Genomic DNA, 13,062 nt, shown 5'->3' on the forward strand with positions numbered 1-13,062 from the left:
TAGGATGCTACTATCAGGAGCAGTGGTCTTAGGTGTTGGTCATAGTAACAGTACCACTAGTTGCACTCGCTCTGTTGTTCATGGGAGCATTCTGCTGTCCTACAAGCGGTCACCGGGATATGCCATATTCTACGGGGAAGATTAGGGACGATTAGTTTGCATCGAAGAGCTATAAGGACGATCATTTCGTTGTTCATACACAAGTTAGGCAAGCTGGGTACATGTTTTGTGGTCTATCTAAGCCCACTGATTACAATGGCATTGAAGCGGATTTTCTATAATTTCAGAAAAGGCAGGTATTTCTCCCGAGATAATTCATTACAACTAATGACGTAATGTCGAGTTCCAGAGTCTGCAAGTCTGAACTTTCTCAACTGAATTCTGCTAAAGACTTTAATTTGCCTTATCAGGACCACAAGGATTAAATCATTAATCTCACTTGCAAACACAACATAATTAGGGCCTGTCATTTCACAACTTCATCATCCAATCACGTGTACCTTCCATGAACCTTTCACGATCCACTGCGGTCTTCAAGCTCCTATTCCTATCGATAAAGCATACATCAGCATTTACTCCCAGGTCGCCCTTCTTACCTGTACATTTTAGCTGCAGCTAAATGATCTGTGAACTTGTTCGAAAGACCATACTTGGCTGAAGGGTTTTCAACCTTCTCTCCATAGAGAGTTCGTTCGGGTGGTCTCCTATTGCCGTAACTGTAGACAAGTTCACGATCAGACCTATTTCCGAATCGCTAACATACGCCTACCTTTGATTCGATCTTCGATAGAATACCCGACGATATAACTCTCCAGAAATAGGAGCGTCGATCTAAGACAGATATGAAAATGATCATCCACACAAACATCCTCACCTCGATAGGAGGCAGCCCACTGTTCTTCCTCAACAACTCCTTGGAGCCTCCGACTGCGCCATTTTCAACCTGCCATAACCAAACGTGAATACCAGGTAAGATCACCTAGACCTGATACTTGAGCGACCTCCGCGGTGTTCTCCAATTTCTCGAGTGGAGGAGGCGCCGCTTGAGACCCTTCTAGTGATTCAGCCGCGGACATTTAAATTCAAACTAGGATTCGCTAGCTGTACTATTCACCATCATGTTCGAGGCAGTTCTTATATCCGCCACCGCCACCCAGTAGCCACAAACACTGTTGAATTCTGTCAGCTTCGTATCCTACAAATAACACGTACGGCTAGATTTACGGCTATTCTGGGGCCCTGGGAAAACGGACGATTCTGGACCCCTATTCTGGGAGTAATCACGTCGCTGCTAAGAAATACATCGGATGCCAATGAACCCGAGCTCCATGGCGAAAGCCCTGTGTACAACATGTACAAGGTAAAGACACAATACCCATAATGTCGTTATTTGGACACCACCATCGACGTTATATAACTACAGAAGCCATCCATCAGTGAATAAACTCCACTCGTTAACCCCGTGGCCTGCGTTCGTTCAATGCAGTTAAAATCCCCAACCGTTTCCTCTCAAGTCCCCCCTACCCAACACCAACGTTTATGGGAATAGATAATGGTAGAAACAGTCGACCACAGGTACACGAAAGTACATAGTAATTCAACGTATTAAATAAAACCACAATACAATCAGCACAATGTAATGAAGGCCGTGATCCCCGAGACCAGGCGAAATACATAATCGATCAGATGGGCGTAGCGAGATCGCATCCGACCGTCGCTCAATCACACAGACCACGACCGGAAAGGCTATAAGGCTGATTTTTCCCTTTTGATAAGCAACATATCGTCATCCCGTCGTTTCCTTTCCTCAACCGAAGTTTCCTCTAAACTTTCCTTCAGAGCTTCTTCGATCATTCGGTCTTCCTCGAAACACGAAAATGGTATCGCTGAAATTAAACTTTCATATCCGACCCGACGACCCACCCCCTACCAGCGTCAATCAATCGGTCATTTCCAAACTTAATGTGATCTCGACGAGGAGGAGGCGCCGGGACCGGTATCAAATCCCGAACCTGAAAAATATCTTATCGAAATCGATCAATCAAAATATCTCATCCACTACCTCGTTGCGTGTCGACTCCTCATCACCGTCGTTCACCCTCTCCTCCCCACACGGTGAGAGGCTTTCCAAATCTAAGATTCATCATCCAAAATCTTCGCTGTGCGTAACACATCTTACCCAATATCGCATCAACTGTCGCCTCACATCCCAGAGTATTGATGAAAAATATCGCAATTGAATGCATCAAGAATTTCGGCCGAGTCGAGTTGTGGTTGCCGTCTACTTTAACCTTACAAAAATTCTCAGCCCAGAGGGGGATCGATCAATCCTGGTATTACCATATTTTTATCACCAGCATATTTTTCAAAGAGGGCATCAGTATTACGTGGGTTGACGAAAGTATCGTTCCGAGCCGCCGTAAACAAAGCCGGAATATACGTTCGATCGACCTGGCACGAGAAATGGTCTCTTTTCAGACCTATTTTGTATCTTGCACGCTCAACCTCAAGATACTCACATGCGCAATAGGCTGCAAATCGAATATGTCGAAATGGGCCTTGCTTCTAACAGACAACCTCAACATTCCCAACACAACACTGAGCATTATGCCCGGCAGTCTCAGCCCGAGTTCTTCAGCTAAATCACTCGCCAGTGTTCGGATGTCCGCGAACGCCGAGTCTATCTGAAATCAACAAGGAAACATATTTCCCGAACACCCTTGTGTGTTTGCATATTCCCACTCTACCTACATATATGGAGTGTAGTACGTATATCTAAAATTCCATCACTTGGGGAACCGTCGTCTATTACGAGAGCCCTTCACCGTTGGAATATATGTCCGCTATTCTCAGCTGAGCTCAGGAGTTTCCTCACTAATTATAGAAGTTCACATACGAAGTGTGTACAGAAACCAACCAAAATTCTCCCAAATTTTCTCACAATTTTCATACAGTCACCAAGACATGTAGTTGACCATGTGCATATATCCTCACCCCGCGTTATTATTACCACCATCCCAGCTATACTAGGGTCCCTGTCACCATGCAGCAGGGCAGTCACCGCTCCCATGCTGCGACCCCAAAGCCCGATCCTGCCTGATACACTCAGCATCCACATACGACCAATACCGCCACCACGACCTCACTCACTCACGAGCTCAGATCCTCGTAAATACTCCAATACGGTCGCTAAGTCCTCCTTCTCGTAGTATCTAAAGACACTCTCTAGTGGAGCTATCTATGGAATAGATACCACCCAAGACTAACATAGTCACCATCTGACTGACCAGAGCCGGCAAAGTCAAAAACAAAGAGACTAATATGGAGGGGCAGTAGAACCGGAATGGCTTGCAAGCCTTCTACTCTGGAGCTGCAATTTCCTGACAAAAGGAAATCAGTGATTTTCTCAGAAAAAATAGACAACTTTACACTCGTTGAAAGGCTTCGATTATTGAACAATCGGATGGAATATATTTTCGTGATTTTCAATCAGTTTTGAGATGGTTGAGTTCGGTACTGCGACGATGATTTTTCCCGAAAAATTACGCGGAAAATTTCTGGTTGTTCGAAAAAACTGTAGAAGAAAACTAAACCGTCCTTGCTTAGACGAACGAATAGAAAATCCACTGAAAATAATAATGGTCACCCTCCTAATATCAAACCCGTTTATTGCGACATCAATACCAGTCTAGCCTCCTTATAAGTATTACCATGCAAATACACCACACAGGGTGAAGCCGTCCGATTTCCCTCTACACTTTCGAAATGCCAATCCGGATGAAACCAACTACATTTCAATCGTTGCATTCGTGAATTAATAAGATCAATATCCTCCCGATACACCTACCATCACAACAATACCCAAAGTCGCTACCCAAGGCGCCTTACCGGTACGCCACTTATACGGAACTTGGCCGGTCCCAGATCGCTATCATTATAAGTGTCTCGAGAAGGGCGAATAATGGCCTTCCACAGAGCATTGTATTCAGAGAGGAGAATCATGCAAACTGCTGCTGCTGATCGTTACAATACCACACGTTGGAACTCTGCCAATTCGAGCTCTTAATTTCGCGCGCGCCCGAAATATGATTTTTTTATTTTTCTCACGAATTTCACGTGGTCAATAGACCTACTAAGCATAGGAAAGATCGTATGCTATTTTGTGGTGGGATCACAGATTACTGATTCCTGGTTAAACCGTTCGTGAGGAAATTCCTAAACTCGGCTGAGACAAACAAACACATATTCCAACACTGGATTGCAACTGCTGAGATACGGTTGAAGGCGCGATGAAATTCAATCGGCGATCGGCCACTGGAGGATGACCTTCCGACATCATTTGATGCGGTATATGAGACTAATACCAACGCAATACAGATAGATGATAACAACAGTTTACTTGGTAAGGCTACATTCAGTCACATAAGAGTAGCCAAGAAGACTACTCCCGTCATCATGGTCAACTTTCATCAAGTAAAGACACCTCACTATGAGGCATTCATTGACTCAATGTCGATGTTATTCACCCTAAAGTCTCTTGATCAGGAACAGCTTCCTTCGTCGAATCCTGACACAGCAAAGACTGATAATACATAAGTAGCAGAGAGGCTGAGCATATAACACTGACATAACAGTAACCCGACACCTACACCGTTCCCTTCACGATGCAGCAAGACGGCGGTATCGTCCCTTGAGTGGCCATGCACAGCATCGTTAGCAACGATAATCTAAGTACAATCAGCACGATGTACATGCAAACATAGAGTTAAGGAGAGAGTTATGATAGCGTCACTCAAGTGATTGGGCAAGTCATCGTTAGCAACGATAATCTGTGTGAACTATCATATGCGCTGTAACCCGGATGCGATCGGCGGCAGATGGTAATTGTGTACCCGTTCAGCTCGTATGTATTTCCCCCAATCCTGTTGATTAAACCGGAGTTCTCGAGCGTTGATAACATGATGGATACACTTCGAGACAGGGTCGTAGTGACTAAGGCGAAGAAGACAGTCCAACCAGAAGTAGACGATCGATTTCACTCACGGGTGTTTCGTGAAGTTCTGTGCTGAAGTCGACAGTGTACACACCGTCGAGTCCCCAGGAGAAAACCGCAGCTGATCAGCCCAAAACGATGTCTGATAATGACAACATCTTCGTCCGATCAGCCTAAGAGAATTCCCTACCGTCATTTTGCCACTTCGTATAGGACTGCGTGGCGGAGGAATGAACCTTCGTCGTTGCCTCCGCTCACGGTACCTTATACATCAGCGCCTCTCTGCAATAAAGACACAATCCCAACCCCTTACCGCGGTCCAGTAGCCGTAGCCTCCCACGGATAAGCCAGCCCGGATACAGTCTTGGATCGGGTGAGAAACCTGTCGATCGCTGAGTGGACCGGATTCTGACAGGGTTCGTCACTTAGTAAGGTTAGGTTGGAAAGTGCACTCCTGCTCCAACTCAGACTGTTCTTGGTTCCTCTCTCTTTCCTCGAAAGACGTATTCATGACACACATCGAGTGACCAGGAGACGGGGAAGTGTGGAGTCTGGATAACAAAGGAGCTATCGAGTAGCAGACAATTCCTGACTTTGTAAAATAGTCTGCGAAACTATAAGGGCTCTAAAATTCAAGTCTGCACAGGCAATTTTCGACACTCATAGATTCGTGGAGACTTTATTAAAGATGAAAGAGATCTCCACTGGGGATCTCACCCGGATGTGATTGCCGGACTGCGGGAAGCAGTGGTATTCCCAAACTCCATGCCTCGCTCCCTCAACGCTCTTCTGTAATTGGATGGTCGGGGCGGAGGGCCTTTCCATGTGTTTATTTTAGGCCTGAAAGTACACGGATCGACATCTCATTAATACGATAATGCACAACGACAAATGACGATGTCTCTCTCACTGTCTCCTCATTGCTTCCACGTCGGATGATCCAACAAAAGCACTGCGCGGAAATATTCCACTCTCTCCTACCTGAAGGTGCATTCTTTCCGCTCGATCCGTTCGAGTTCTCGCCGACGTTTTTCAGCCGCTTGAATTCGATTCTCCTCTCGTTGTTGGAGTTGAGCTTCCAGTCTCAAGTGGAAATTCGAAACTGACGCAGGGCACTCTGCTCATCCCCGTGGTACTGGCAGATCCCCAACTTCTCATACTAGCTACGCCAGTGAATATGTGATCGGAAAGAGACTTACTCGCAGTGGGCCGGCCATTGGCTTCTGTTTGGCCTGCTTCCTCCGCCAAGACACGAGGATTTACCGGAGCCGTGTGGATTTCTTCCAGCGGGGGTCTAGGTGACTCCGCCATAGGGGAAGTTACCTGAGGGACAAGGTATATCTACGAGAACCGCAAGAGAGCATTCAAGGAAAGAATTCTCCTCACAGTAGTCGTCCCTCCGATCTGGTAAGCTGTCGACTTCGCATTGAATACTGTTATGTCTCCGGTATTGTCGGCGACCCGGGCCTGGCTCTGATGGAAGGGGTTCGAGTTTTCAGCATCTGGGAAGAAAAATATCATTCCGATAAATGATCGTGGGTCATGTGGCACATGAAAAATACGTGATGAATACGGAAAATAGCTTGATACCCCAGCAGGGTCACCATTGATGCGAATAATATTGTTGCAGATCAGATCAGATAGAATTACCCATGAGAATTACCTCGAGACAATGGCCGAGACTTTTGCCTCCCACGACTCCCTTCTCTCCGCAATCGTCGATTTTGTCTCGTACTCTTCTCAACTGCCCGTATAAAGTTATGTCGATCGATCTCCCCACGGACATCGACCTGGTTAACCTAACCATAAAACAGCATTTCTTATAGTCGGGGGATATGACAGCAAAATAGCCGATGTGCCAATGAGGAGAAGAAGGAGTCGATATGGAGGGGGAAGAGGGGGAGACCGCCTCTGATCATAAGGGCGGCCAACCCGCACGTCAGCCCATTCTGTTGTTAGTGAGGGTAGTTGGGTGGTGGCGGGGGGCAGCTATGCCATAGCTCCAAGATACCGCTCTACGATTATACCGCCGTACTGTAGATGGATAAGAAGATGGGAAGATCTACAACATCGGCTGACCTTCAATAACTCCACCCACACAAGATGTTAGTACGACTAATCTCGCTTGGGGTCGATATGCCATAGCCTCAAGGGGTGTTAGTAATACCGTATTACTGTTAGAAGGATATCTGGCGTATAGCTAATTAGCTTCAGTACGACACCACCAGCTGAAACGAGCTTTCAGATTCACCTCCGATCGGCATAGCGACCCCATCTCGGATGGCATATCGACCCCATCCCTGATGGAATATCGACTCCATCCCTGATGGAATACCGACACCATCCCTGATGACATGCCGGTCCCATCACGGATGGCATATAATCCCCACCCCTGATTACATATCGGCCAAACCACGGATGCCATACCGATCCCATCCTAGATAGCATAGCGACCCCATTCCGGATGGAATATCGACCCCACCCCGGATGGCATATCGGCCCCATTCCGGATGGCATGTCGACCCCATCTCGGATGGTATACCGATCCCATTCCGGACGGCATATCGGCCCCATCCCAGACGGCATATCGACCCCATCCGAGAATAGCATATCGACCACTACTCCCAACATCTCGACCGAGTCGTCGGAGTTGATCAGCTACCACTATCCCCCTCCGATATCTTGAAGCTGTGGCATAGCCGCCCCAATTTCATCCCATTAAAAGTGGTATCCCCCAAGACCTACAATATGGGTGAGGGAATTCCTGAGTAAGTCCGCCTGGTCATTAGAAAGTGTGTCCACCAAGCGTTCCATATTAATAAGGGATATCCTCCTATAACAATACAAAGGATCATAATAAGGAAGAGAGGGATACCTACCGAGCCTGTCGAGGGTTCAATGCTGAGAACAAGTCCACGGCAGCAGCTGATTGTGGTGCCCGTTGTGGTGATAATGGACGTCGTTGAGAGACGAGGGAGGGCATGACTCATACAACGAAGAGAAAACGACTGTTTGTGAGGAGGTTAATCAGCTACCATTAGAGAGTTATCCTGGGTCTCCGCATCGCTGAGGAATCCGCCTTGTATTGAGCAGTCTCTGTTGACTTATCCCTCTCTTATACGGAGTGTACTGGCGAGATATGGTTATAGGCAAGTGACTGAGTAAAACACAATCTAGCGTAGAGGCTGCACCGTAGGTGACCCGATCTTCCGATCGGCTAAGGACGACTTTCCAAGGAGGCTCGAAACGAGCTCGCATAGAAGGCCTGCCTAGAATTGATTCGCCAGTCCACGTTCAATATCTTCCGACGATGTTGAACCTCAACTCATAAATGAAAACAAGTTTCTTTAATCCAGAGGACCTGCACACGCTTGGAAATGAACGTGACCCGAAAACTCGATTTTTTGGGCGCGCGCTATTAACGCGTCTTCTCAAGCATCCGGCGTGCTCAATAGATCTAGGCGCTCCTAGGATAAACTTTTTTCATGTGAAATCCAATCCTGGGACTGCTCTTTGAAGCTCAGTAGACATCCATTGAGTACGCTAATCGAGTTGGACAGACGGCACGTGGTTTCGTCAAGTTACCGTTACAGGTTCACATTGTCTTCATTTATTTCTCCCAGTCTCATGCACCATCGGAAAGCCATCTCCGCATTGGAGGGTACGAAGGTGCTCAGCCAGAAGTACTTCGATCCTCTACAGGATCCAGTCTAACTCGATGTGATCAGATATGAAGAGACGGGAGAAGTCATCTACGGTCAAGGCTTTACTTGCGTCGTTACTCTTGCTCGAGATAAGTGCACGAATAAGGTACCACTCGGGTTTGCCTCGAAAGACAGTAAAAACTGTTTCTGGATTATTGGGTCTCGAAGGCTTCGAGGAGGCTTCCTCTGAATTTCTAGGTCGAAGTTGAATAGTTGGATGAATGAATATTAGTTGTATGTGATAACAATCCCCGCCTGAGAGTGGCAGTAGTAGTAGTGGTCGATCGGTGGTGTGTGATATTAGGAAGTAGCTGTGAAGGCCATATTGAAGGCTAAACTGTACAGTGAAGCGGAGTTGGAAAGAGCGAGGTAGTAGAGATAGGGATGGATACGAGCATGTAGCGCTGTCTGTGTCGATCATTATCGAGGGAATGTATCAACCGAATTCATGGCCCGGCATATTCTATATCTTGGTGAGGTTAATGAACACATGTATTTCTATCACCTCGTTTGAAAGCTGCCATTCATCGTAACTGGATCCTCGATCGTCCAAGTGGACCTGCTACTCAGCGTTGAGAGTCTGATCATTGATTGGTATGGATTTCAGAGCCGAAGTGTCATGGCATTCACAGTTGTCACATCCACACATACTACCAGTACTGGATACAGAGGAGACCGAGAAGAGCTTAGTGTTGATAACACCTTATGGTGAGTTGTTCATGTTGTGGTGATGAACTACTATGGAGGTGGTAACTGTTTAGCACCAATGGGAGATCTCTATCACCTAACTAAGTGTGCTGTATTACCAGAGAGAGCTGTGAGAAACTGTGTCAGTCAGGTAAAATGTCATGGCCGGGAATTGAACCCGGGACCTCGGTTGTTTCTTTCAGTTGGTCAGTGCTATCGACTATCTGCACAGGAAGAATCTTGTACATGGGGATATCAAACCGGTAACGTGGGAGGTTGTGACCGCGCGCCACGAAATTCGGATGTATCATATTTAGCGGTCGCATGGTGAAGTTGATAAAGTTGTGGAGACTTGTAACTTTTCACTTATTTATGATGACGAAAAAATCTTACTGGATCACAAAAAATCGGGAAACTGTCGCTTTTTAATTGAACTGAACATTTGCTGAATTAATAAATATAGTTTTCTGAGTGCTGAGTAGAATTACAAAGTTGAATACTAATACACTTTCAACGACGGGTGAAAGTCTGTGAGTCAACAACGATGTTGTTTAGCACAACGTCCTCGTCCTCGAGCGTAAAGAGCGGCTGATTGTCCAGCTGTGTGATTTCGGCTTCACCGAAGCTGTGAAAGAAGATACGAAACAGATCACCTTTACAACATTAAGAGGTGGGCTTTTAGCTGAGCTTCGCTCCGCTGTAGATTTTGGTGTTTAGGCACGTCGGGTTACTTCGCGCCAGAGCAATTGGCGAGGAAAAATTACGATGGTGCGGTGGACATGTTTGCTTTGGGAATTATGGCTTTTACTATGTTATGTGTAGGAGGTGCTTCGCTCCGCTGAGAAAATGATGCATGTATTTTATTAGGGATATGAGCCTTTCTATCCTCTGAATGCCTTTCATGAGCCGATCGAGTTCCTGGATGAGTGTTGGAATGGGGTCAGCGATTTTGCTAAGGATTTCCTAACGAGGTAACGATGGTTGGCCGCGATGTAGCAAAGGCGTGGTATTGACTATTCATAATTAGCTTAATAATATATTGTCCATGTAGCCGCGGCGCTTGATACTTTATGTCGATTGTGTACACATCTGGATTTGAGAATTAATATTATGTTGTTCATAATATCCTACTTAGTGACATAATGTCTAGTATGCTATGCTACACTTTATAGAGTCTGTGAGGTCATAGCGTGTACATGGCTGATAGGGGGGGGGCGGACGTGATGTCGCGGAGGAGTGGTATGGTCACCGAACACTGGTTGAACGGATTGTTCGTTTTGAGTTTATATCTACGGCTGTTTGTTTGTGTCGGAAATCGGGAGTTCTCCGTGGTGAGGTTGTGTAGGGGAATCTTGGGGTTCCTCATCGTAAGATTCAAAGTAGGTCCGAAAGTTGTCCAATTTGGTTTTTTAGTATAATCAAGTGTTAAAGAGTTTATTCAGATGCTTACTGCTGGACCCGACTCAAAGGCTCTCAGCTGAAGAGGCCAGCAAACATCCGTGGTTGGATTTGGGCGCCCCCCTGGTAGGGAGTTTATATCGGCATTTCCTCAAAGCTTAAAGGGTCGTTGTTCAGCCCGATGGAGTTTGTGTGGATCTTGATTTGGATTTCTGGCATCCGGCGGAAGCTGCTACGGAGGGTGTCGATGTGAACTTCTTGGATTGGCAACTTACTCCGAGTCCTCGTGCAAAGGCACGGTAAGTTACAGTGTACAGAGTTGTCACTAAACTCGAAATGACGTGTGCGTCAGTTGTAGGATTGGGCAGGTTCGTGCTGTCTTATGCGTTGGTGACAATATGAAAATACCGGGTAGAAATTCTTATTGGTTTCTGAACACTTGTATTCAAATTGGTATATATATACTCCCAAGCTTAGCTGAGGAGAGCATGCATTCCTCCTCCAACGCTGAGGTCTTCATCAGGTACCCCAACGGTCCGGCATTGACTTCGTTGTTATACTCATGCGGCGATCGGGCAGCAGGACCACGACTTGATAATGATCCTTTATTGTCGCTAAAACATGGCGGAGCGAAACGGAGTCTTTTAGCTGCTGATTAGTGCTTGCGAATGTTGGAGGGAAAGAAGAGTGTAAAATATAGAATGTATTTTAGCGATGGTTTTTTCACTGATATTATATGAGTATTAATACGAAATGCTGCATCGCTCCGCTAGTTTTTTTTGTTCTGATTTTTGGTGGAGATTCTGGGATAAGATGATTATTCAATTTCATAGTACACTGTAATATGCGTAGATGATTTCATAGGGGCTTTGCCTGTTATGGGCCGCGATACCTCACTACAAAGTATATAGGTGATTTCAAATAGCGCTCGCCCAGATGATCGATATGATATTATCGGAATAATTTGTGGATTATTTCGGTTCAATTATATCCTGTATCGGAGTATCAGATTTGCGATGGTCGTGATGGGAGGATGGACGCCCAATTTTATTAATTGTTCGTTATCGGCGATGGAAGCGTGTTGAGTTGTATAAGTTCTATAAATGGACCTGTTTTGTATCTTACGCATGTCAACCTTGGATACCGATTATATAAGGAGTAGGCTGACAGAGAGATTACCATACGACATCCTTATTACAGTAAAAGTGGGAAGATAGAATGCAGTAGTTTGCTTGTGGAGATTTGCGCGGTTGGATCGCGGAAGGGGAATTACGATATTCCTCCATGTGAAAGGGTATATAGCCTTAATGGTGAATCTTCTTCTTACATGTATATGAATCTATTACAGTTAATGATTGGTTCGTGGGCGTCGGAGGTTCCCCTAGGTTTGCCTACATATCGTCGGGATCATCGTAGTAGTCTTCCGAACGATGGTGCTGCGGCTATTTGACTAGAATGTGTTTACCGATCATCTGCGGTTCTATGTTGCGCAATAGTTGTATCTTTATTGGCGGAATATATATGTCGCGATGCTACTGACGTGGCTTTAGTTATGTTGGCGTCTTTAGATAAGTCGGTACCTGTCAGCGTGGGAGCTAGGGTGGGCACTTCCCGGAACGAGTCGGAGTATGAAGGATATGTGCTCATGTTTGGTACCATTTACATGGTCAGTGGACACATACCACACCTTGTTGAAATCACGGATGGATACTGAGGTTGGTATGAGGGGAATGCTAAGCTTGGGAGTAATGGGAGATATTCTTTCTCGTTTGCGTGGTGACGGGGAATCCGGAATTGACACTTGCGTAGAATTGGATATTAGAGTCGCATGATCGGTTTGAGCTTATCGGGAGGCCTCGATGATTGTAATAATGCATCAATCGTCATATTTCCAACAAATAAAGATATACACTCTTCATGAGGTTTGCGGACAGTTCACGTCTGATAACATCGCCGCCTCACTCACCTTGCCAGCTTCGTTACATTCAGCGTCCTCAACATACGTACGTGCATCGACGGCTTAGAGAGGCAGTCTGCTTTACGCACGAATCAGCGTGCGTGCGAGCTGACCTACAACTCCGCCTAAATGGTCTCTACTCTTATTCGTTATTGGCCACATCACATGCGGATAGAGTGACCAGGAATAGTTTGATGAGCGGAGCCGATAGTTTGATCACCGGCTTGAGACAAGGATGGATACTTCCAGAGAAGAGTTTGACGAAGATCGGCCTTCGCGCCTTGTTGTTAGTAATATCAGATGGATACTATCGGAGGGACAGA

The 13,062-nt window shown here is 46.0% G+C and overlaps 3 protein-coding genes across 3 annotated transcripts; 1 reads left to right on the forward strand and 2 right to left on the reverse strand.

The window, feature by feature from the left end:
* Positions 1-471: 471 nt before the first annotated feature.
* On the reverse strand, positions 472-1,076 carry Pmar_PMAR025517 (hypothetical protein; the record flags this gene model as incomplete). Its single annotated transcript, XM_002765131.1, has 5 exons — positions 472-547; positions 597-716; positions 770-831; positions 875-943; positions 993-1,076. The coding sequence occupies 5 exons, from the start codon at positions 1,074-1,076 to the stop codon at positions 472-474; spliced, it is 411 nt and encodes a 136-aa protein (XP_002765177.1).
* Positions 1,077-1,892: 816 nt separating this feature from the next.
* Pmar_PMAR025518 (conserved hypothetical protein) lies at positions 1,893-4,002 on the reverse strand (the record flags this gene model as incomplete). Its single annotated transcript, XM_002765132.1, has 10 exons — positions 1,893-2,012; positions 2,063-2,133; positions 2,180-2,291; positions 2,341-2,451; positions 2,520-2,684; positions 3,011-3,096; positions 3,151-3,212; positions 3,257-3,380; positions 3,711-3,843; positions 3,889-4,002. The coding sequence occupies 10 exons, from the start codon at positions 4,000-4,002 to the stop codon at positions 1,893-1,895; spliced, it is 1,098 nt and encodes a 365-aa protein (XP_002765178.1).
* Positions 4,003-8,584: 4,582 nt separating this feature from the next.
* Pmar_PMAR025519 (calmodulin-domain protein kinase, putative) lies at positions 8,585-11,801 on the forward strand. The gene is made up of 12 exons (XM_002765133.1): positions 8,585-8,676; positions 8,722-8,803; positions 9,002-9,066; positions 9,305-9,405; positions 9,459-9,535; positions 9,588-9,647; positions 9,940-10,054; positions 10,102-10,202; positions 10,252-10,355; positions 10,827-10,908; positions 10,960-11,081; positions 11,306-11,801. The coding sequence occupies exons 1-12, from the start codon at positions 8,621-8,623 to the stop codon at positions 11,439-11,441; spliced, it is 1,101 nt and encodes a 366-aa protein (XP_002765179.1). The 5' UTR covers positions 8,585-8,620; the 3' UTR covers positions 11,442-11,801.
* The last annotated feature ends 1,261 nt before the right edge of the window (positions 11,802-13,062 follow it).

The sequence above is a fragment of the Perkinsus marinus genome (assembly GCF_000006405.1).
Source record: "Perkinsus marinus ATCC 50983 genomic scaffold scf_1104296975596, whole genome shotgun sequence".
Classification (NCBI taxonomy): Eukaryota; Perkinsozoa; order Perkinsida; family Perkinsidae; genus Perkinsus; species Perkinsus marinus.